The sequence below is a fragment of the Besnoitia besnoiti genome, chromosome II (assembly GCF_002563875.1).
Source record: "Besnoitia besnoiti strain Bb-Ger1 chromosome II, whole genome shotgun sequence".
Taxonomy (NCBI): domain Eukaryota; phylum Apicomplexa; class Conoidasida; order Eucoccidiorida; family Sarcocystidae; genus Besnoitia; species Besnoitia besnoiti.
The window spans coordinates 1,584,407-1,606,313 of record NC_042357.1 but is presented as its reverse complement, the minus strand read 5'-3'; the positions used below and the strand labels follow the sequence as shown (position 1 = coordinate 1,606,313).

General features: G+C 58.7%; 3 protein-coding genes across 3 annotated transcripts; 1 reads left to right on the top strand and 2 right to left on the bottom strand.

Annotated features, from left to right (window-relative positions):
• Nucleotides 1–1,262: 1,262 nt before the first annotated feature.
• Nucleotides 1,263–7,745, top strand: BESB_035820 (ENTH domain-containing protein; the record flags this gene model as incomplete). The annotated part of the gene is made up of 12 exons (XM_029362168.1): nt 1,263–1,366; nt 2,018–2,128; nt 2,645–2,723; nt 3,160–3,295; nt 3,753–3,844; nt 4,076–4,323; nt 4,712–4,906; nt 5,359–5,468; nt 5,594–5,844; nt 6,214–6,376; nt 6,881–7,009; nt 7,237–7,745. 12 exons carry the CDS (start codon nt 1,263–1,265, stop codon nt 7,743–7,745), a joined length of 2,127 nt encoding a protein of 708 aa, XP_029221133.1.
• A 1,800-nt stretch (nt 7,746–9,545) lies between these two features.
• On the bottom strand, nt 9,546–10,691 carry BESB_035810 (SAG-related sequence SRS46; the record flags this gene model as incomplete). The annotated part of the gene is made up of 1 exon (XM_029362167.1): nt 9,546–10,691. One exon carries the CDS (start codon nt 10,689–10,691, stop codon nt 9,546–9,548), a length of 1,146 nt encoding a protein of 381 aa, XP_029221132.1.
• A 2,645-nt stretch (nt 10,692–13,336) lies between these two features.
• Nucleotides 13,337–21,792, bottom strand: BESB_035800 (WD domain, G-beta repeat-containing protein; the record flags this gene model as incomplete). Its single annotated transcript, XM_029362166.1, has 11 exons — nt 13,337–14,425; nt 14,810–14,914; nt 15,437–15,586; nt 15,897–16,100; nt 16,522–16,951; nt 17,208–17,343; nt 17,772–17,999; nt 18,527–18,944; nt 19,319–19,973; nt 20,315–20,628; nt 21,073–21,792. The coding sequence occupies 11 exons, from the start codon at nt 21,790–21,792 to the stop codon at nt 13,337–13,339; spliced, it is 4,449 nt and encodes a 1,482-aa protein (XP_029221131.1).
• Between the last annotated feature and the right edge of the window lie 115 nt (nt 21,793–21,907).

The window sequence follows — 21,907 nt, the reverse complement described above, 5'->3', positions numbered from 1 at the left end:
CTTCTGCACAGTTTTCAATCTCTCGTCTTCTTCCAGCGCTGCTTCTTCGGGGCACTCGGCGCTCATCCTCAGTCTCCCTTGCGCTGCGCTTTTGCTCAGAGACCAGGTGTATGTACACTGCATTCGGGGGCACTTCTGCAGATCAGAGGGCAGGTCAGACGCCCTCTCTTTTTTCTGGTGCGTTCTTTTTCCGTCGTCTTCTTTCCTGATTCAGTTGCTCCGTCTTGACATATCAAGCGGAAGCACGCCTTGCTCTGGTCTTCGTTCTCCAGGGAAGACGTCCGCGAAGAACGCTCCTGCTCGCCCCAGCGTTTCTCTCTCGCTTTTTGTCCGCGGTGGCCTTTGGGGGTTCCTTCCTAGACGAAACCGCCCTAATGCTCTCTGAGGCGACAGAGCGTTTTCTCTTCTCTCTTTGCCACCCTTTCCTGTATGATCTAGCCAGTCGCTTCCCTTCGTTTTTCTCTGGCGTTGCCTGTCCTGTCGTCAGCCGTGCCAGAAGAGCGGCCGTCGGCGCCTTTTGTTCTGGGTGTTAGATCAAGAAAACAGAAACAAGGCTTTTGCCGCTCTTCGTCTTCTTCCGAAGTCCCAAGTTTCCCCCGCGTCAGCTGTATTTCTCCTGTCCTTTCTCTGCGTTGCTATTCGTCCACCGTTGGATTGCGCAGTTAGCTGCGCAAGTACATGAGCCCTTCCATGGCGCATCCTCTCGAAAGTTGCAGGTTTCCACCGCTCAAATACCGTTCCCCCGTCGTCTTTCAATGTGAATTCGCCACCATTGCTTTAAATGGCGATAAAATCTTTTCCTGGTGGCATCGGGGCACACGGCAGTGAATTTAAGTTATAAAGCGTCCACGCCTCTCTTCTTTCGTTCTGCGTCGTTTCGGTGTGCCCTTCACGCCAAAATTCTCCTGCCCGGCACACCTGCGAAGAACGGGAACTGTCGCGTTTGCTGGCATCTTTCGCAGGCACTCGACAGGGCCGCTTTCCAGCTCTGTTTCGCTTTCAACGCGTCCGTGAGCCGCGTTCCAAAGAAAAAGGCTCTGCCACGCTCCGGTCAACCGCACACCGGCTGTACGCACACGGGACGTTTCCTCGCCAGGTGACGCACCTTTCCTCTACAGCCGCATAAGGCGTCTTTGCACCGCGACTGCGTGGATTTTCGCAGATTTCCTCGCACCGAACCCCTTCTTTCGGTGCTGAGTTTTGACGCGGATACCGCGACGCGCACCCGCCTTCGTTCTGGACTTACTCTTCCTTTCGGCAGAATGTCTTCGCTGTTTTCGCAAGAGAAAATTGACAAGCTCGCCGATAAGCTGGGCGTCTTCGTCACAGCTGCGAGCGAGAAAGTCAAGGAAGTCACAGAAAAGACGTACGTCTGACGCATCATACACACAGCAATCGTTTGAGAGGATGAGAGGCAGATCCAGAGAGAGGAATGAGCAAAGACTGTATTTTCCTCTCCGTGGAGGAACCCAGTGGCCGCCAATCTCCTGTGCGTATCTTCAACACACATTTATGACACTGACTTTCGAGGCTCTGCAGTCGTGTACTTTTTTTCGGGGAGAGACTGGCGGCGGGGCTTCTTGCCTCCTTGTCGCGTGGATGGAGCGTATTTTTCTCTGCAGGGCTGTCCTGTAGAGGCTCGCTTCTTCGAGCTGGCGGCCTGCAAGGCAGGAGCTCTCCCATCTAACATGCCATTAAACATTGCAGACGCAAGCACGAGCGGCAAATGGCAACCCGGGGTTGGGGTATCTGTTCGAGCTTTTGCCTCCATTTCGGCGGTCGTAGGCACTGCGTGGTGTGTCCTCTCGCGTGCTAACCTGACAGATTTATCAAAGTTTCTGGAAACGGGCAATCTCCTTCGGAAGGGCGTTCGCTCTCCCACGCGGTGGCCCCCTGCCTCGCGTGTTTTCCCACGCGTGTTGAGTTCGATGATCGTATGTGTTCGCTCAAGTCGCATACGCAGAGGCACTACAGTTCCTGGTGTACTGAGGACTTTTCTCTTCTTTGCTTTGCGCAGACTCAACAAGGATACGCCTCTGGAGAAGAACCTGAAGGAGGCGACGAGCGACAAGAACTGGGGCTGCGCCACGACAGTGTTGAGCGAGATCGCACAATGTTCGTTCAACTGGTGAGACACCGATACGCTTCGCGTTTCATCCTCGTGGCGCCGAAACAAAGTTTTCGTTTTCCCCTGCAAGAGAGGCCTCATTCATTTGTCAGCGTGTCGGCCGCAGTACCTCGCGGAGCGTGCGCGTCTCCCCAGCTTACGCGATTCCGCTAAGATGGTACGAGCTTGCCCTGATGATTTTTCGTTGTACTCATACAAGTGTTCAATTGGTTCCCTATCCACAGACTCGCGTGATGCGAATGTATCTCTCAACTCCGCTTTCAAGGACTGGCGCCGCCGGACTTCCACGCTGCCCACAGGAGCGCACGCCTCGACTGCGTCCATGCATGTATATGCACAGTATATATATGTATATATATGTATGCATGCGTGAGTATAGCTATGCAGACGTGTATCTGCCTACTGGGTGGCGCTGGAGGTCGCCGCTAATATTGTCTGTGTGCATAGATCTGTGTCTTCGTATTCGTCATTCATGGTTTTTTTTCGTGTGTGTGGGCGACTGGACTGACACTGCAGCACGGACTATTTACTGATTATGAAATTCATGTGGTCGGCGCTGGCTGAGCCCCCGAAGAAATGGCGGCGGATTTTCAAGGTACGCTCTCGACTTGGGTCATCCGCGCATCGCTCGCGTGCCCCTGCGGTCTACCCCGCGGATGGCGCAGCAGCGTGTGGGATAGCCTCTACCAAGCTTGCATTTTTTTTGTCTTTCTGAGCGGAGTCCGTTTCTTTGACTTTCCGTGCGCTTCCGCCTTCCGTTGAAGAGGCCTCTGCTGGAGGCAGCGCGGCAGAATCTTGTTCGCAGTCGCTGCTACAGGACCTTTGTCCCCTGTGCGGTCCGATGGTGTTTTTGTTTTTGCATTCTTCACGAGAAGTGTTGAATCCTTTTGTGTCCATTCTTTCTGCTTCGGGGAGAGAAGTATCGGGTGCAAGCTCCTCGTCTGCGCCTCCACGCGAGTCGCATTTGTTCGTGCGCCGCCCACACCTTCTCTCACATGCAGCGATGACGTGTTTTCCTGCACGTTTTTTAGGCCTTGACGCTGTTGGAGTATCTTCTGAAGAACGGCAACGACAGAGTAGTGGAGGACACGCGCGAGAATCAGTTCGCTCTGCGAGTGCTGCAGCAGTTCAGCTTCACCGAGGAGGGACGCGACAAAGGAGCGGGAAGTGAGGCGTCTTCTTCGCATTGCTTTCCAATTGCTAACTATTAATGAGCGATTCTTTCTTTCGCTGTATAAAAGCTGATAGTTACCCATGCGTGGTTCAATCGTTGAGACACGCATGCGACTACTGGTAGGAGGTGCCAGGTTAATTCTGCTTTCTCTCTTTCGCTGCCTGTTGTTCGAGTTGCATCCGCCATGCTTTTGAGTTTCCTGCTCAGTCCCTGAACGGCCTGCGCACGGCGCGCTTTTCGGATTCTCTGCGTGCGAGTGTTTTGGTCTTCAACAGCTCGCGTTCTCCCGTGGCGCGCGACTGACGTGCTGTTCAGTTTTTTCTTGTCCCTTTGTGAGCGAGAATCCAGAATCTTCTGCGCGGGCACTCCCCTGGCGTCTTCCTCGCATGTCTCCGCGCGTGCATGGCTTGAATCGTGTCGGCGCGAGTGTCCCGTTTGATGTCTGTTCAGTCCGTGAGAAGGCGAAGCTCATCTGCCGTCTGGCGTTCGATCCTGAGCTGCTGAAGGAGGAGCGTGAAACAGCGCAGAAGAACAGAAACAAGGTGCGTCGGCCGGGCTCGTCTTCGAGTGCGTCTTCTCTCTCCCCAGCTGAAAAGCGTCTCCGCTTGCGCGAGCTTGTTGTGCGTTGTGTTGTCGCGCCTCGGCGCGCGGCTCATCCTACGCGTCGAGTGCTGTGATCGTTCAGTCGAGTGACACGCGGCGCGGATTGTTTTTTTGCTCATCTGTGTGGCGGCTTCTGCGTGGGGTGTGTCTGTTTCTTGACTCGGTTTCAGTACGTCGGCATCGGCGCGCGAGGCGAGTGCACCAGCTTCTCCAGTGCCGCTTCGATCTCTTCGGCGACGTCCTTCTCTAGCGCGCCAAATTCCTTTTCTTCCTTCAACGCGAGCAATAAAATCGCGGCGCGGGCGCGCGCGGGCGACGTCCACACCGCCGGGCGGCCCTTCGGGCCCTCGCGGTCGGCCGCTGGAGCCTTGGGCTCCACGACCGGCTCCGGCGCAAAGGGCCGAGACGGCCGAGGCACGTAAGGGCCCGAAACAGCGAGAGCAGCTTCTCAAGCCAAGGGCGAGACTGGAGAGACAGGAGAGGCGGGCGAGGAGCGGCAGGAGGAGGATGGAAACGAGAGATGAACGCACGAGGGGCGGGGGGGGGGGGGGAGGAGGGGAGCGCGGGGCGTGAGAGGAGGCGATTTGCGCACGCTGGACTTTGTTCACGCGAGATGATGGGGTTTCAGAGGTCGTATTCTTCTGCCTCGTCTGCCGCTCGTCTTTCTTCGTTTCTGCCTCATGCCGCGGTTTTCCGCTCTTCTGTTGGGGGAAGGGGGGGATGGGGGGGAGGACGATTGGCCTATGCTTTCTGTCGCTGCGGCGTTGAGTCTCGCTCTCGCCCTTAGGAGCGTGTCTCTTTTGCAGGCCCAGAGGCGCCCTCGACTGCAGCACCACCGATGGCGCGAGTGCGGGTCGCAGGTCGCCGACGGCGGAGGATCCGCACGGCAAAGGTGCCAAAGACGACGACAGGAAAAGCGGCTCTACCGGCAAGAAGAAGAAGAACGAGAAAGAGGACGACAAACACCATCGACGCAGACAGAAGGAGCGCAGCCAGATCACGTAAGCTCGCACGAGTCACTTTCATACAAAAGTATATGCATATATACATATACATACATGTATGTTCGCGTATATACATACGCATTCATGGATGTTTGTACTTGCGTGTATAAGTATATCTGTAGAGGTACCGTTTTCTCGGGGCAGGGAGGATTTCTTTTTCCCTCCGGAAGATGCAGCAAATGCGACAACTGCCACCGGACGAACTTCTACGACATGTCCCCCATATATATATATATATATGCATATATATATATATATATATGGAGATTTGTGCTTGCATGCGCTTAGGCTTGCATGTCTCTCTGCGTTTCTGATGGGCCTCTGTGTGATATGTGCGTCTGCACGGGCATGTAGGCTATATTTTTCATGTGTTTGCTCGCGACAACGTGCCTGTGCATTTGCGAGATGAGCTATTGCCCTTCTGTCTGTTTTCTGGTGTTGGTTTCCAGGCCGAGCGACGATCTGCTGGCGCTGGACGAGGATTTCCAGAGCGCAACGCTGGCCGCGCCTGCCGCGCGCGTCCCCCCGGTGTTCTCGGACGACTCGCTCTTTGGGAACGGTGAGCACCTTGGCGCGAGGCCTTGGCTTGGCTGGCTGGTCTGTTCACTTCAAAACGCGTCTTTCTCCGCGTTCCCCCGAAGGTGCACGATTGCGTCTTTCTGTGCGCGGTGTCTCTCTGCTCAGACGACAATTGGAGCGGCTTCACGGCTGCGTCGTCCGCATCGACGGAGACTGCGGCGAAGACGATTGCGGCGGGTGCTTCAGCTGCAGCAGGCGGAGGCGCGCTGCCGTTCGAGCTGTTCCCGGCACCCCCCGCCCCATGGAGTGCGCAGTCTGGGGTCCAGGCGGGAAACCAGGCCGCGGACTCGAGCGCGGCGAACGATCTCTTCGGCGGCTTCCAGGCTGCGCCTCCACAGTCGGCTAGCGGCGGCGCGGTACGCGCAGAGAGGGGAAAAAGGGACACAGAGACACTGCAGTCTCGATACGCCTGCTTGGCGTCTTCTGCCTCCACGGGGAACCCTCTGAACCAATGCATGTCTGGGTTCAGGGTTTGGGTGGTATCTTACATTTTTTCTCGTTACTTGTGTATGTTTGGTGCCTGTATTCATGCGTCTACTGCTTGTGCGCAGCATGCGGACAGGAGGGAGTTCAGCAGCGCCTGCCGGATGTATGGCCGCGGGTGGCTCCTGTGCTTCGGCGTGTAGATACGCTGACGCATTCTGAACGCTCCATTCTCTTTTCTGTAGGGGAGAGCGGCCACCTTCGCTTACGGATGCACTCGCGTGGATTCTTTTTGTTTGCAGGCCGCGGTGTCTTCGGGTCTATCGTCTCTGGACTTCTTCGCTGCGCCGACGCCCACCGTGTCCGCGCTGCCTCAGTCTCAGAATGCCAGTCTCGCGGGCGGCGACAAGAATCCCTTCTCAGCACCGCCTGCGCCTGCAGCTAGCCAGCAGAGACCTACAGAAGGTGAGGCCAGTTATAATGATGCAATTAGTCCGCGATAAGCTATATATACGTTTGTGTGTGCGTGTATGTCAGCTGCTTGATGCAGATCTCGGTGACATGTGTTGGGGTAGTGTTCGTCCGCGAGGTTGCGGCGGAGGAAGAAGCACGGTTTTGGTGCATAGGCTCATGAGAGAAATTTCATGTATTGGATGAAGTGGAGTGAGGCGAAGCGCGCGCACCAGAGGTCGACGCACGTGGACTCTGCTCTCTGTGTTTTCACTTCTCAAATGCGGACTCTATTTGCTCATAAACTGAAGAATACATGCAAGCATGCGAGCGCCAACGAGCGTGCGCTGTAGGGGCGGTTCTGCGCCATGCTTTACGTATCTCTTTACGACGAACTTGGGCGCAGCTTCGTTGCGTTAGGGTGCTTTTTAGTTTGATACAGTTTTCCGGATTCCGCACGTGTACGCGTCTCTCCAGTTTAAGCCCCGAATGGAGCGGCCGGATGTTCTTTTTCTGCAGGCTTTTTTGCCGATTCGGCGTTCGCCACGTTCAGCATGAACGTCGCAGGCGACGGAGCTCAGCCTCAGAATCGCCTGGCGACTGGCGACGCGTCTATGGGCCGCGCGGCCCTCTCAGTCGCTGCGACAGGTAACGCTTTTGAGGGGAGGAGTGCGCAAACTCAGGTGGATGCGACCCGGCTCCGCTGTGTCGAGATGAGCATGGGGTCCTGTAGTGTTTCTTCCGCATTCTGTTCGCCTGGTTGTGCAGTTTGTCGCGCCCGCCGTGCCTTGCGGGCATTTCGCTCAGTCTCCAGCGCGCATTCGGCGTCTTCTAAGCGCGGATCGTATGTCCGTCTGCCTTTTTTCGTTGCGCAGGACTCCCCTCCACTCGTTCGCCTCAGCAGGCCGCGAGCTTCGGAGCGGCGAGTGCTTCGCCGGCTTCTTCCGCCTTCCCCGCTGCGTCTCCTCTCGCGACTGCGACGGGGGCTGCCCCCGCCGCGGGCCCTGGAGCCATGCCGAATTTGTTTCCAGCTCCGCAGGCGGCAACTCCCTCTTTCTACGGTCAGGCGCCCGTGAATGCGTTTGGGGGCGGCGCGCAGCCCGCGCCGTCGCTTCCAACGTTCCCGCTGCAGCCCGCTGCCTCCCAGAGCGGCGCGGCGTTCCCCGCCTTCCCGCAGGCCTCCTCGGCGCCCTTCTTTGGAGCCCAAGGCGGTGCAGGCGCGGGCGCGCCTGCTGCAGGGGCCTTCGGCGCGTTCCAGGCGGCGCCTGCGCCTGCACCTCTGTTGGGCGCTCTGTCGGCCGGCGCGCCCGCGCCCGGTGGCATGCGCCTGATGTCTCCTTTCCCGGGCGCGCCCGCGCCCGGAGTCGGCAAGACTGGCGCGTAGGTGCGTAGGGACGAGGGAGAAAGGCGCGCAGCAACTTGCGCCACCGAGCGAGCCAATTCGAACGAAGAGACGCGTCGTCGGGCGCCTACGGCGTGGAGCTGAGCTGTCTCCGACTGTCTCCGGGGTCGAGGACAGCGCCGCGACCGGGCCGGTAAGTTGGAGCCGAAGACGGTGGAGTCGGGAAGCCCTCGGCGTGGAGTCGGCTGAAGGACTCAGAGGGTCGGCAGACACGCTTCGCGGGATGAAGAGTAGTCTCGCGCCTGGGAGCCGGCGACGAGCAGAGAGGAGAGAAGAGGACCCTAGAGGCCGCGGCATTAGAGCGATCTGCCACCCCGGTGATATGAGTGGGCGGGAGTGGGAAATGACTGCCAGAGGCTGAAGGGGCTCCTCTTTTGCGTCACCGAGGCGTTTTTCGTTGCAAGTGCCCTTTCTTCTTCTCGTCTGCTTTCCAGTTGTTTTCACACGGGCGCGACTCCGTCGAGGGACGTGTACGTGCGCGAAGGAAGTTTCAATTGCTCGTTTCGCTGTGTTGTAAATAAGTGAACTCGAACTGTCACTAAAGAGAGCCCCAGCCAACTGAGGTGCTCCTCTCCACGGCGCGGCTGGCTTTAACGTGCCCAGGCGCACAGCGCAGCTCGCGCAGAGAAGTTCAGCAGCAGCCCGTCCCCCTAAAAAGCATCGAAACACCTCGCGCACGAGACACGACGACCTCCGTCGCGTGTCAGTTAGCGGAGCTTCTCGTCGGCTCATGCCGCGAAGCGGTTCCTTCCCTAATGATGAGTCGTGCGAACTCGCCCTCGGTGAACCTAGTGACGTCTCACTGGACGAACTGTCGTGAAACGATACGCGAGCCTGTGCAAAGTTGGGGGTCGCGTCCCTGGCATGACGGGATTCGCAAGTGCAGCACGAGACCAACAGTGCAGATTCAAAGAGTCTCGAGCCGCCGCGTGTAGCGTGGAGAATCACCCGGAGGCAAGAGCAACTTCGGCAGGCAGTGCTTTCTTTCCGCGTCGCCAGACAAACTCTCTCAAACGCTGGGGGACATCCTGCAACACGCTCTAGGTCCTCCAGTCTGTGCGGGTCACCCCCTTCGTTTCTCTTTTTCTGTCAAATGCTTTCCCGGTCTGATCAGCTTCTTTTTGTGCTTCCGCCGAAGCTGTCACGCCAGGCTCCGGTCGTTTGTGTGTGAGCTGCTACCTTTTTCGCGAGCTGAGACCTGCAAGGGCCGCCTAGTGCCCGGACCAGCCAGAGACGCGCGTAAGCGTATGACCGCCGGTCGCCGCAGGCACTGCGTCCCCTGGCTTTGGCAGTTTACAATCGTACTCTTCGTGGAGCTGGCAGTGTAAGGGTCCACTTGGATCTGCAGGCTGACGTCTGCACCTACAGCGCAGTGGCATCGCTTGGAGAACAGGGCGAATTAGCGGAGGTTGGACCTAGCAGGCCGCTCAGTGGTTAGATTCCAGAAAATAAATTGGAGCGACTTAACGACACAGGCGTTCGAAGACTTCAAACTAAAAATACGGCAAGAAAGCAGAGGGTCGCGCAGTTCGACTACCTTAGCTCGAGAGAAGGGACAGGAACAAGGCGGGGGGGCAGGGCCAGAAAACCTCCCGCAACTGCTAAAAACTTCTCTTTACCGGACGGTTGCGTCACCCCACAAGCGCGTGTTGGCTGCTGCTGCGGCGCGAATCCGCTGCACTCGCCATCAAAACGATTGACATAGCTGCCTGTGAAGGCGCTCGGAGTTCCCATGCTTCCGCACCACGCTAGGTGTCTGAGCCATCTGTGGGAGACACGCATTTAAAACGCGAGAGCAAAGTATGTCAGGAGAACCGTAACAAGGCCAAGAGCCACGGCACTATGAGCCCGGCTGAAAGCGTTGGCTGAAACCGTGATGAGAACTCTGCATCGCGTCTTGTTCTCAGCGAGCTCAGAGGAGGAGCAAATGTAGCAGAGGCGCTTGTCGTCTTTCAGGGTCGTTGTGCCGGGGCTGAAGGTGAAGAGTTCCTGTCCGGCAGCGCTCTGCGAGGTGAGCTCGGCGCCCGGGAGCACCGTCTCGAGCGAAACGGGGGCTCCACTGCATTTCTCGTCAGCGCCCGCGGCAAAGACGGTCTTCCGGTCGGTCGGCTCGAGATTCATGGAGGAGCCGCAGCCGAAGGTGACTTGCTGCTTCGGGGCGACCGTGAGCTTCTCTTCGGAGCCCGAGCAGATGTGAGGGCCTTCGCTCCGTTCGCCTTCTCTGGCCATGATCACAGGGCCGACTGCGTCGAGGGCGTCCTCCTTGTGTTGGCCTTGCGTTTCTGTTGCCGCACTGAGCTGCGCAACGCCCGTCGCCGCACCTTCTGGAGTGGGCGCTTCGTGAGGCATCTCGGCTTCGCGGCCCTCCTCAGAGTGCATCTCCGTGCCGGACGCCACCGCAGCCGCAGCAGTGGGACCTTCTTCTTCTGCAGTGGGGCCTGTCGTCTGCGCGGTGGAGTCTGTCGCCTTGAGAGCAACGTAGATGACGCATGCGTCCTCCGCATCAGCTTGTGCGGGGCTCGCAGGGACGGTCTCGGGGGCGTGGGCGCAGCGAAGACAGACAGTCGTATCAGTCTCCACCTCGCTCTTCGTGAAGTTAACGAGATAGGTTTTGGGCTTTTTAACCCCCGGCTGCTCAGAGGACGGCACGGGCCTCACGGCGACCTGGACAGTCTCGGGGTCGACGAGGCCTGCGCCACACGTGCCGTCCTGATCGACAGCGAAGACGCGTCCGTCGATGGGAACGAGCTCTGGGAAGTCCTTGCCGCAGCGAATCCGAAGCGCCGCGTTGGCCTCGGAGACAAACTTGAGAGGGTTGGCGGGGGAATCACAGACCGCGGGCACCCCTGCGGCGTCTGCGGAGAGTGGCAACAGGAAACCTGCGCCGGTCGCCGCTGCGGCGAGCACAGGCACAGACGAAAGCTTCATCTTTTGTCGGCGTGTCCACGAAACAGGGTGCACAGACACGCGGAAGCAAATCCTCGCCCCTGGTAGGTGTCCATTGTGGCCTCTTGCAGACGAAATTCCCTTTTCGGGGCGAACACCAGCACTGCCAAACTAAGGGAGGCAAGAGCGTCAAAAAAGCTGGGTGAGAGAGGTGCCGAAGCGGGGCTCTGGTATTTCAAACAAACTTGCGCAAGCCGCAGGGTCGAGCCTTCTCAAAAAAACAAATGTGGTGCAACCCGATAGCAGTGTCCGGGTGAGAATGAAGAAGAAATACTGAGGCTTGGACTCCACGGTCTCGCCCTTGCGGCGCTTCCCCACAGAATAATGGGAGGCAGCCGCCTGCGAGGGCCGAAGTCTAGAAGGCGGCTAGGAAGGCTGACCACTCTCTCTTCGTTTTTGGGCGAATAACGCATCCTTGCTGCCCTCCCATTTCCCCTGTTCCGGCCTCCTCAGTCGTGTCTCTAGATCGATCTGCGCTCCTGCCGGGTCCGGCGAGCGCCGCGGCGTAGAACGGGCTTTGAGGTGCTCATGGTTTTTGGCCGCCCCCCTTCCCGGTCTAAAACAGGAAGCACACACAGAGACACTTTCTCCGCGGTCCACTCACGACAGAAAAGAGAGTGTGACTTTCTGAAGAGCGCTTTTCTCCAGTTCCGCTTGGAGATACCGGTAGAAGTGGACGACAAGAAATCGGCAGCCTATCTTCTGCCTCCCGCAGACAGCGCTGCCCAGAAGGAACTCGAGAGGCGCGCCGGTAGCGGGTAAATCAGTTCAGCCCTCTGCCCCCGAGTTTTGGAAAATAAAGCTGCGGAGACAGAGAGATGTGACGGGCAGCGCAAGTGCAGATGGTTGGCACGCGGGTTTTTGCCTTCCGACTCTGGAAGAGTAGGTAGGGTCTCGCACCACACACAGCATTCTTTCACAAGCCGTCCCGTTCTAGAGTTCATTCATCCTTCGAATGCCAGCGCCTGCTCGGTGCGGCGAGCACCGCAGCTGGTTTTGAAGCGGGCCACAACTTCCTTATTGGTTCGAATCGTCTTTCCTGGCTCGCAGGTCGACTTCTCGTTCTATGTTGTGCGCACCCGCTCCCGCACTTTCCAAAGTGTTGGTCGCCCCGCGACCCATCTTGATTTTCTGGCCTCCTCGTCCAGTGCTTCCCCCCAGCGAGATGTTTTTTCAACATTTCACCTCGCTGAGCAGCGCACTCACTTCCGCTGCTTTCGACTGCGTATTCCCCGACTGGTGAGGCCCTGTAGCCCGTGAGACTGCTCAAACACGCTGTCTCGAGTGATGCTGCTCCCCTCCCCGTAAAAGCGGCACTCTCGGAGAGGGATGACCTTATCGGCGAAGCGACTTCTGCGGGGCTCGCACACCAGTCGGCAGCTCGCTGACCAAAGAGCGCCTCAGAGTAACCCCCTAGACAGCGCTTTGTAATACACAGACGTGTCGAGGAATGGGACTGCATCTACACTGCGCGAGTTACGCTCAGAGCTAGCACACACAGAGCAGTGTGTCGTTCCTCCGGCAGAGGCAAGGACCACACAGACATGAGAAACGGCGTCCCCGAGTATCGCTTCCTGTTTCGCTACAGACTGAGGCGGAAAGCGCGCGCTTCCGTGGTTTTCCCATCGTGCGAACCCGCGAGACAGGAACGGAGAAAACTGCTGCGAGGCTCTTCAAGCTTCTTGAGCCACTTCGAGCGCAGCGCCAGAAAAGACTGCATGTGCGTTCAGTGCTCCCGCGCCTCCCGAGACTTTCCGAAGCAGATGCGCGCCCTGGCGTGGAAGGGAGAGCGATGAAGATGCATGCGCCACACTCTTCTAGCTTAAGACACGAAAGCTACGGCAGAGGGGCATGCGAGAGCGAGAACGGGCTCATAGTAGACAGGGGGTGCGCTTACCTGAGAGAAGTGGGATAGAGGCAGACTGAGATTTAGAGAAGGATGGAGGCGACAGCAGCTAGCATACGAGAGCAAAAGAAAACCAAGAGGGAACGAACTGCCTGTCGAGGCGTCACCCGCTTGCCGAAACGAGGCATAGCAAGGTGCGTCAACGTGGTGAAGCAGCGTTCTAACTTTGGTCCCTGAGTCACCGACAAAGTTGACGTGCGTTGGCACCGTAGTGGGGAGACGAGCATCGCACAAGCAACAAGCTGCCGAAATTGTGAAAATAGCTGGCAGATTCTTTCCTTAAGTCTCGTGGAATGACAGCAAGGCTCAGAATGCGCCTTCGGCCCTCCAACGGAAGCGACCGCTGCAAAAAGCTGGCGCGCGGAAAGTCATCAAAGGCTAGTGTGGGTAGACTCTCGCAGAAGATCCAGACGACAATGACGCACCTAAAACCTGCCCGCCCAGACGAGCTAGCCGACTGAGAAAGAGGAAGAATATGAATGCACAGGGAGAGACAACCTAGAGACAGAAACACCAGATTAGCAAAAAACTACCCCTCCGCGTGGGTACGCGCACGATCGCGGGACGGTGAGAGGCCGTCAGCATCAAGACACTGAGAGGGCATAGAGAGACGAACGCTGAACTATATAGACAGAGTTCGGCCTTGGGCGGCACTGAATCTACCAAATCGTCCGCTGAAAGCAGTTCCTCTCCGCCTGCTCCTGCTTTAAGTTCACATCTTTCAGTCCGCTTCAGAGTCATCTTCGACGTCTTCTGCTGCTTCGTCTTCAGCTTCGCTGTCGCCCTCTCCATCTTCACTGTCGCCTTGTTCCTCTTCGTCCTCTTCTTCTTCGCTTTCATCCACCTCTTCCTCGTCTTCGGCTGACTGTGTATCTGCGTCATCCTCGGCCTCGAGGGTCTTCTTGCCTTTCTCCTTCGTCTCCGTCTTTGCCTCGTCTTCTCCGTACAGGCACAGCCGAGTGAACGCGGTTGCCTCTGCGGCACTTCGTACCTCCTCCTTGGCATATTCGTGACCCAGCTCGCCCTTTGTCTTGCGTCTCACATCGTAGCCCAGGCCGCCGTCGCCCTCGCATCCCTGTAGAAGATCAAGTAAGAAGCTCTTCTCGATGAGCGCGTTCAACCGCCTCTCGTGTCTCGCGGTGTAGGCGCAGAAGCTCCCGACGAAGTTTTCGAGTTCCTCCTGGCGCTTCCTGTCCTTGTCGCCTCCGAAGATGGCCTCCGCGCCTCGCACCTCCAGAAGAAGGTTCATGAGGCCCTGCCCGAGCCACGCTGTGTGGCTGTCGCTGTTCCAATCAGTGGCGAACTGGAGCAGCGTCTTGATGTCCTTTTTCTTCAGAGTCCGCAGCAAGTCAAGCAGCGACAGTTCGCCGTCCAGGTCGCGCAGAAACGCGCCTCTCAGGCTCTCGCCTGCCGTCCACTTCGCGCGACTCGCTTCGTTTTGCGCCGCGCCGCCCGCCCGCCTGCCCTTCTTCCCGCGTCGGTCCGCGCCTTCCGGCGACTCCGCTTCGGCTTCCAGAGAATCCAGGAAAGACGCGAAACGATGGAACGTCGCCGGAGACGAATCGAGGTCTGCGCCGAACAAAGAGCCGGGCTTGAGCGACGAAGAAGAGGCGAGCGAGAGCTGCCTCTGCAGGTCGAGGCCGCGCTGGAACGCGCGCAGCAGAATCTTTCCGAAGTGACCCTCCAAGAATTCGCGCATTCCTGCCTTCCTTCGCAAACGCAGAAGCAGAGAAAAGACCTCCGTGCCGCGCCCCTCGGCCGCCAACAGCTTCAGAGCCGCCAGCTGCTGTGTCTCCCGCAGCTGCGCCACCTGAGAGAAAAGTCGCACGAGCACCCGCGGAGCGAAAATGGCGAGGCGCTTCTCCGCACACGCCTACACATTTGTGCCGATCCCTACACGGATCTACGGACAACACAACCAAGGCATGAGCCGCACGACGCCAGACGCTTTCAAAACAGCTAGCGCATGTGGCCTGTCGCTCGGCAAGCCTGTCTGCACCCCCCGTCGACGGGGTTTTAGCTTTGAGTTTCGAGACACGCAGGCAGAACGGTTGCGTCCCCCTGCGCTGACAAACGATTCATCACAGCCGATACGTCTGCAGCTATGCATGCATAGGGAAACAGATCTCAAAGCCCACTTCGTCGTGACGAAAGAAAAACAAGCGTCTTCTGTTATCCAGAGTGTCCTTCGCACCTGAGCTTTGCGTCGAGTCAGTTTCGTGATGTCTTCCCATAGGCAGAGAAGCCCGCCAGAGCCCCCCGTGACCATCGCTGGCGCGCAGACGTCGAGACACCAGATCTGAAAACAGACGCAACAAGCAGAGACGCTGCGCCTTGCGTGGAGGGGGTGGAAAACATGGCAGACCGACATCGTGAAGGCGCACCGGAGAGCCAATCGATACGAGCCAAGATGCTGAAACACGGAAGGGACCCTCCCGTCTGCATGAGTCAGACACGTCGTTGGGACAGCGCATTCACTATCCACTCACGTGTAAGCTGAGCAGCGCTTCGGATCGCAAATTATACGCAGCCTCAGGCTCCTCTGCCACGTTTAGCACTCACGCAGGCCCGATAAGATACTCAGACTATATACATAAACATATCGATTTACAGAAGAAATATGCATCTACATAGATAAATATAAACTCATATGTGCCGGAATCCCGGATGAGTTGCGCTCCCCTGAGCCCGCCAGAGGAGCATCCTCAAGCCTGCGTCCTTCTACGCCTCTCTCAATCCTGTTGAGCGTGCGGACACACCCAGCCGCAGATTCGCGTGGCGCGCTCCTCGCATCAGTGCGGCAGCAAAGAAGAGGACTTGCCTTGTTTTCCTCGTGAACGGCGGGGAGCGTGCCGACGCACTCCGCGGTCCTGCAGTTCCACAGCTCCAAGAGGCCTTCACTCGTGCCAGTAACCAGCTGCGTGTCTCTGGACAAGAAACTCAACGCGAGAATTCCGCCTCCAACGGTGCTCTGCATGACAGACAAAAGCGAACACGACCTAAGGAAGAATAGATGAAGAGCTGCGCGCAACCGCTACAGAATCCACGTGAAACATCTATCCACCCATATCTAGTTATCCAGGCACGGAACGCATGCAAACAAGCATATACAGATTTATATGTATATGTATATATGCGCAGATTCGTCTGGAAGCCTGAACTCGAGAGCATAGCAGGCCCGCTCCTCATGTGCCGCACACCTTGACGGCTGTATCGCAGCATAAATAGGCATCAAGACTTAAGCCCCATGAAGGAGCTCCTTTTTCGATCATTCTTTTTACCTGGAAGGTCTTTATGCACGCGAGGGTGTTCACGTTCCAGAGCTTCACAGTGGCGTCTGCGCTAGCAGTCGCGACAAGTTTTTCTCTCTTGGGGAAGGCGCAGGCGAAGATGCTGCGCGTGTGCCCGCGGAGCTCTCCGATGTATGCGAGCGAAGGGAAGGAGAAGAGCTTGCCGGTCTTGTCCTGGCTGACGGTACAGAGCAGCTGAATGCATCAGGCGAACGCGAGCTAACAACGCAATTACATCGAATTGAATAAGCAAAGACACCACAGTTCCTAGAATGCTGAAGATGACTCCGGTCATGAGATACAACAAATCACACAGAGAGAAGGGACAGCCGACAGCCGGCGCAAACTCCTCTACTGTGAGCGGAATTCCCCTGCGTGTGAGGGGGATGAAATAGGCAGAAACGAGGGCGAAGCAAAAGACTCTCACGCCTTCAAAGAGACGCACGAACCGATTCACTGTCCAGTTGAGCGCATGCATGACACAATCGCGCGCGACTGATCGAAATCCCAGCGTCTTGTCTCGGTGCAAAAAAGCGTCTGCCCGTGTGTAGCTGAAGCCAGAGGGAAGCAAGCAAGCCCAGGGAACCTCTACGAGCGAGTCGGGCTCGGGCCTCACCGAGTCGTTCGGTGAGATTTTGATGTCGTTGATTTCTTTTCTGTGCGCGACAACCGACGCGAGTGAGGTCACGAGGACCTGCGGAGCGGCGCCGGCTGCTTCGCGCTCTTTGTTTTTCGCTTTGCCGGGCTTCCCTTCAAAGGCATACTGCTTCTCGTTCAAGAGAAAGCCTGGTGTAATCTCCGCCCGCCACAGCTTCACAGCGTGGTCGCCCGAGGAGGCCGCTGCGAAGATAAGCGAATGCGGAGTGGAAGAGTTGATGCCTCGGCAGTCGCACGAGCAAAGCATCCCCGCCCATCCTGCGCCCGAGGTCGCGGATGGAGACGCAGCAGACCGCGCCTTGCTGGCCTTACGAGACGGCGAGGCGGAAGCGTCTTCGCTGGAGCAAGCGCCCTCCTGAGGTTTCTTGAACAACGGCGACGCGCGCACCCTATGCAGAAACAGCCACAGGACACGCACGAACTCACCAAAGACGAAGACAACACACGACGCCAGCCTGCCACCCCCACGCCATGAAATCCTGCTGCGCTGCAGCCGCTGCGCCCTCCGGCCTCCCCGCGCCCGTCCGCCGCGCTTCCTCCGTCAGTAGAACACGTCAATAATCCCGTTCTTCTCTCGGGCGAGGCACCACGTTCTGTCTTGTATGCGCCTTGGCGGAGGGACATCCGTTTTTCGTTTCGACTCACCATTCCTTCTGCTGAAGAGCGACCGCGTTGATCGCGCCGCCGTGGTGTCCGGAGGGGACGCGCGCGAGGAGGCGCCCCGAGGCGACGTGCCAGACGGCGATGGAGCCGTCGGAAGCGCCGCTGACGACCCAGCACCCTGGAGAGAAAAGGCGGAGAGGCAACACACAGCGGCGCCTATACGCTGGATAATACCACTATACTTAATGCACGCAACATGACGGTCATGAAACACACAAGAGAAGAACTCCGATCCGGTGAACACAGACCTTCACGATCTAAACCACTGCCTGGCGGCGGCGTAAAAACTGAGACGGCCCCTGGCGCATCGCGCTCGCTCACACAGCCACCGCTGCCCTGCCTCACGCGGGCACACCACGAATTGTGGCCGTTTATATAGTTACGTATTTATAAATATTCATGTACATACGCATACACGAATGCGTGTGCACAGATGCAGGTCGCATACAGACGTAGACATACACTGGAATACATGCGAGTGCAGGCCCTGCAGGCAGCGCCGCGGGCGTTTCGACTGCGTCATGCGCTGCGGCCTTCTCTGCTTACCTTTGCGCGAGACGTCGCAGCACGCGGCAGGGGCCTCGTGGGCCTCGACGAGGGCTGCGGGCGATTTGGAGCCGGCGCAGTCTCCGTCCGCGTCGCCCCAGCCGATCGGCCGACCGGCGCCTGAGACGTCATCCAGGCGAAGCAGCCACGGCTGCCTTTCGCCTACCAGTGCAACGAGTGAGCGCGGAAACGCCGAGGACGCCCGCGCGGCATCCGAGGTGTCTTCGTCTGCGACACGCGCAGCAGGGGAACCGGAGTCAGAAGCGTCAAAAAGAGGAGACAGGCCCCGCCCCCCCATGGCGACAAAAAATGTGGCATCCTCGCGTTGCCTGCGCCTCGCTCCATTCGCGGCTTCATAGGCGAGATGCAACGGGCGTTGAGCGATGAGAAAAGAGGGAACCACAGGTCATCCCCGCGGATGCATGACGGCGCTTCATCGCTGCGCCGTCATTCAGGTTTAACTCCGAGATTCCATATATCAAAATAACGGCAAGCGCACCACAGACATAGTACTCAGAACCTACACACTACTTCGGAGTGCAAAGCCACAACAACGTATACATATACACACGTATATAGGTAGGTATATATACATATATATGTACCCCGAGTGTCATCTGATAGGCTAGGGACGCGTACGGAGTCTCTGTCTGCGAGCGCCGTCCAGCCGTCGGGTTCCGCTGCCTACCGCTGCCTACTCCGATCTGCACATGCTGAGTGGTTCCGATGGGGCGCTCCGCGCGTGGGACTCCTACCTTCGATGGCCGCTCCCTCTTGCTCTTCTCGCTTTCTTTTTCCTCGCTCGCCCTCGACCTGTGGAGCTGCTCGTCGCAAAGAGCAACAGGGACAGCGGCAGCCGGCGGGCGGCTGCGGCAGGAAGCGCGACGCCAAGATGCCTTCCATTCTTCCCACGAAGAAGCTCGGCTTGCTGCGGGAGGGCAGGGAGGAGGACGCGAGAGTCCCCTGAGAAAAAAAGGCGGCGAGCGGAAACAGCGAGATCACGCCAGACTCCTGCGCCACCATCAGGTGGAGACGCGCCTCTCTCTGAACCAGAGTCAGCGAGCGAACCACGGCGTTCAAGTCCTCAGAGACTTGCCGCCCCCTCGAAGACGACGAATGCCCCGGAAGCGACGACGCGACCGCCGCGGCGCTGCGAGTCGGTAGCGGCACAGTCTGCAAACAAAAAACCCCAGCACACGCGCACAAAGCACGACTGCGAACAAGGCAGGCTGCAACATACGCCTGCATATTGACAGAACGCGCAGAAACAAGTTCGCTCAACCGGCCTCCCCCCCCTCGCCCCCCGGATCCATACGCATTAGGAACGGCAGGTGAGCACTCGAAACCAGACTGCTGACAGATCGAAGAGAGGAAAGTGATCAACCGCGTCTCGGTTGTGGCGTAAATGGGCGGTGCTGTGCTGCCCTGCTACAACTGCCATCTGCCTCAGGCTGCGCCGCCGGCGCCGAGGCCTCTCGTCGCCGTTGACTTGAGCGCCGCGCGCCACCAAGACGCTTGTCTCTCTCCCGGATGCGGCTGCCACCTACCTTGATGAATTTGCGCTGCTTGAGCGAGAATACGAGGAGATTTCCCTCTTCACCGCCGACAAAGAGCAGCCCCCGCTCCTCGTCTGCGTCGTCGCATTTGTCCTCTCGCTTCTTGGCTCGCACGTCGGCCGTCTTGGTGTGCACGTACACCATGGCTGTGATCAGTTCAGACGTTGGCAGCTGAAGACTCGGCGTCAACTCGCTCGGCGCGTTCGCGCGCTCCTCCCAGTCCGCGAGCCTCGAGCCCTTCTTCTTGCCCTCGCCCCTCCGGCCGCCCAGCTCGAACGCAAGCGTCTCGAGGTCGCCGGCAGAGCTCGACAGGCTTTCCTCCAAGTTCCAAAAGTTAACGAGCTTGTCTCCTCCGGCAGACACGAGGACGCCGAGCGCCTGCGGCTGCGCCGTGCCGTCTGTTTCTCGCTCCCTGCCGAAGGGCTTCGCCTTCTTCTTGGCGCCCTCGAAAGCCGCCGCAAACGCGAGACTGTTGATCGCCGACATGTGATCGCTGAGAGCGTAGACACTCCGTCTCCGCGGCGCGTCTGCGGGCGCGCGACCGGTCAGCGACGCGAGCGAGGAGAATACCGCCGGCGCCAAGTCGACGAGCTGCAGCCGCCCGCGCTCGCCGCCGACTGCCAGCAAAAGGCGAGACGGATGGAACCTGCGGCAGCCACGGAAGCGGCGGCGACACGGAAGCGGCGCCGAAATGAGACAAATTTAAGTAGGACAGACGTCTGCCATCGGTCACGCAGACGGCAGAGACACAAGGCAGACTTGTGAGCACGCGGCCGCGGAGAGAACAACGCTTCGCGAAACAGGGTGCTACGCAGCTCACGCGCCAGCGCGCCGCCTTCTCTGACAGGAGAAAATAGTAAAAAACTGAAACACAAAGCAACAGGCGCCTAGAGAGTCTGAGGAAAGCCGCAGGGCACGAACAGACGTCGCCGGCACTGCGGCCTCCCGACGGGTAGCCCTCTGTCTCTACGCGAGCCTCGCGCGTACCTCAGCGCATTGACCGCTTCACCGTTGAACTGCTCGGCGAAGCACCGCTGGACGACTTGCATGCTGACGAGGCGAATCTCATCGCCTTGGCTCTCAGCGCCCTTCGCGTCCTTGCTGTCGGCGTTGTCGCCCTGCTCGGCAGCCGCGGGCCTCGCCGCGCGTCCGAAGAAGAACAAAAACAAATGACACTCGACCGCCCCGTCGGCGTAGCCCACCGCCAGACACCTGCAGACGGCCTTGCGACCGCGGCTGAGCAGAAACGGCGGCTCAAACGGCTGCGAGAGCGCCAGCAGACGCGCGACCCCGCGAGAGCCCTGGAAACAACACGAGTCGACAGAGAAGATGTCAGCAAACTCATACGACGGAGCAAACAGGACGGCGAGGCGAGGCAGGCTCGCGCGAGAAGACCGGACGCGAACCCGGGCGCGGAAAAACCTCGGGAAAGGGCGTGGCAGGAGGAGAACACGAAACATAAGGGGGGTATGACAGGGCAAAAAACGTGCGTAACGAAGGAAAAGAGACAACACCAGAAACCAGAAGGATAAACCATACTGAGAAAAGCGAAAGAGGAGAAGGGAGGCGGCAGGGGAGGAAGAAGGGGAGTTCAATCGACCGAGCTCTGTCGACCGCCATGGAAGCGATAAGCGGGCGACGCGCGCCTCCACGACATCAAACACGTGCCCGTATAGGCGCAGTTATTTGAAGGTCCATCCACGCATGCGGCTGCAGATATTCGCCTCCCGTCTAGCGCCACTCACTCGCCACTTGATCAGTTCTTCCATCTTGAGCCAGGCGCCCGCGCCGTTCTCTCCGTTGAGGCACAGCGGCGACTCGTTGTCTTGCCCGTCGCCGCCCGCGGCTCTCTGCTGCATCGAGCGAAGCAGCTGAAGTCCCCGAGACTCCTCCGCCGTTTCCTCGTCCTCGTCGTCTGCGGGTGCGATGGCGCGCTGCGGCTGGACGTGCACGCGGAAGCAGCGCAGGAGCCCAGTGCTTGCGCCGGCAGTGACGAGAAGGCCCTCGCGTTCTGAAGCGGCCTCACCGCGCGCGAAGAGCGACGACGGGTGGGAGGTCTGCGACGCAGACGGCGACAGGTTGCACGTGGCGAAGGCTGCAATACCTTCAGCGATTTCCTCGTTTATGAGTTGCTGCGGAGCGGCGACGGGGTGTCGCAGGAACACAGGCGATGGCGCGGACGCGAGGGGGTCGTCTCGCGCGCCATCTTGGGCTGCGTCGGCGTCCTCTGTCTTTCTGGAGCGGGGCTCCGCCGCCCTACGCTCACTCGCGCCGATGGCGGCGTCCAGCGGGACGGCGAAGAGCGAGCCGCCATTGAGCGAGAAAAGCAGCTGAGAGTTCTCAGCCTGGACGGAAGAGGAGAGAGAAGGTGAAGAAGCGAGGTTGAGCGAGGAGACCGTCGCCGCGTTGCTGCAGAAGGACTGCAGTAGCAGCCGCGGCTGCCACGTCGTTGACAGTTCGCCCATGAGGGAGAAGAAAGGGCGACTCAGGGCTAGCGGGAAAAAGAAAAGGAAGTGAGACAAGGGAGAAAAAGAGGCGCCAGATCGCAAAGATCACGGCGTACCAGGCAGGAGAGCCCGC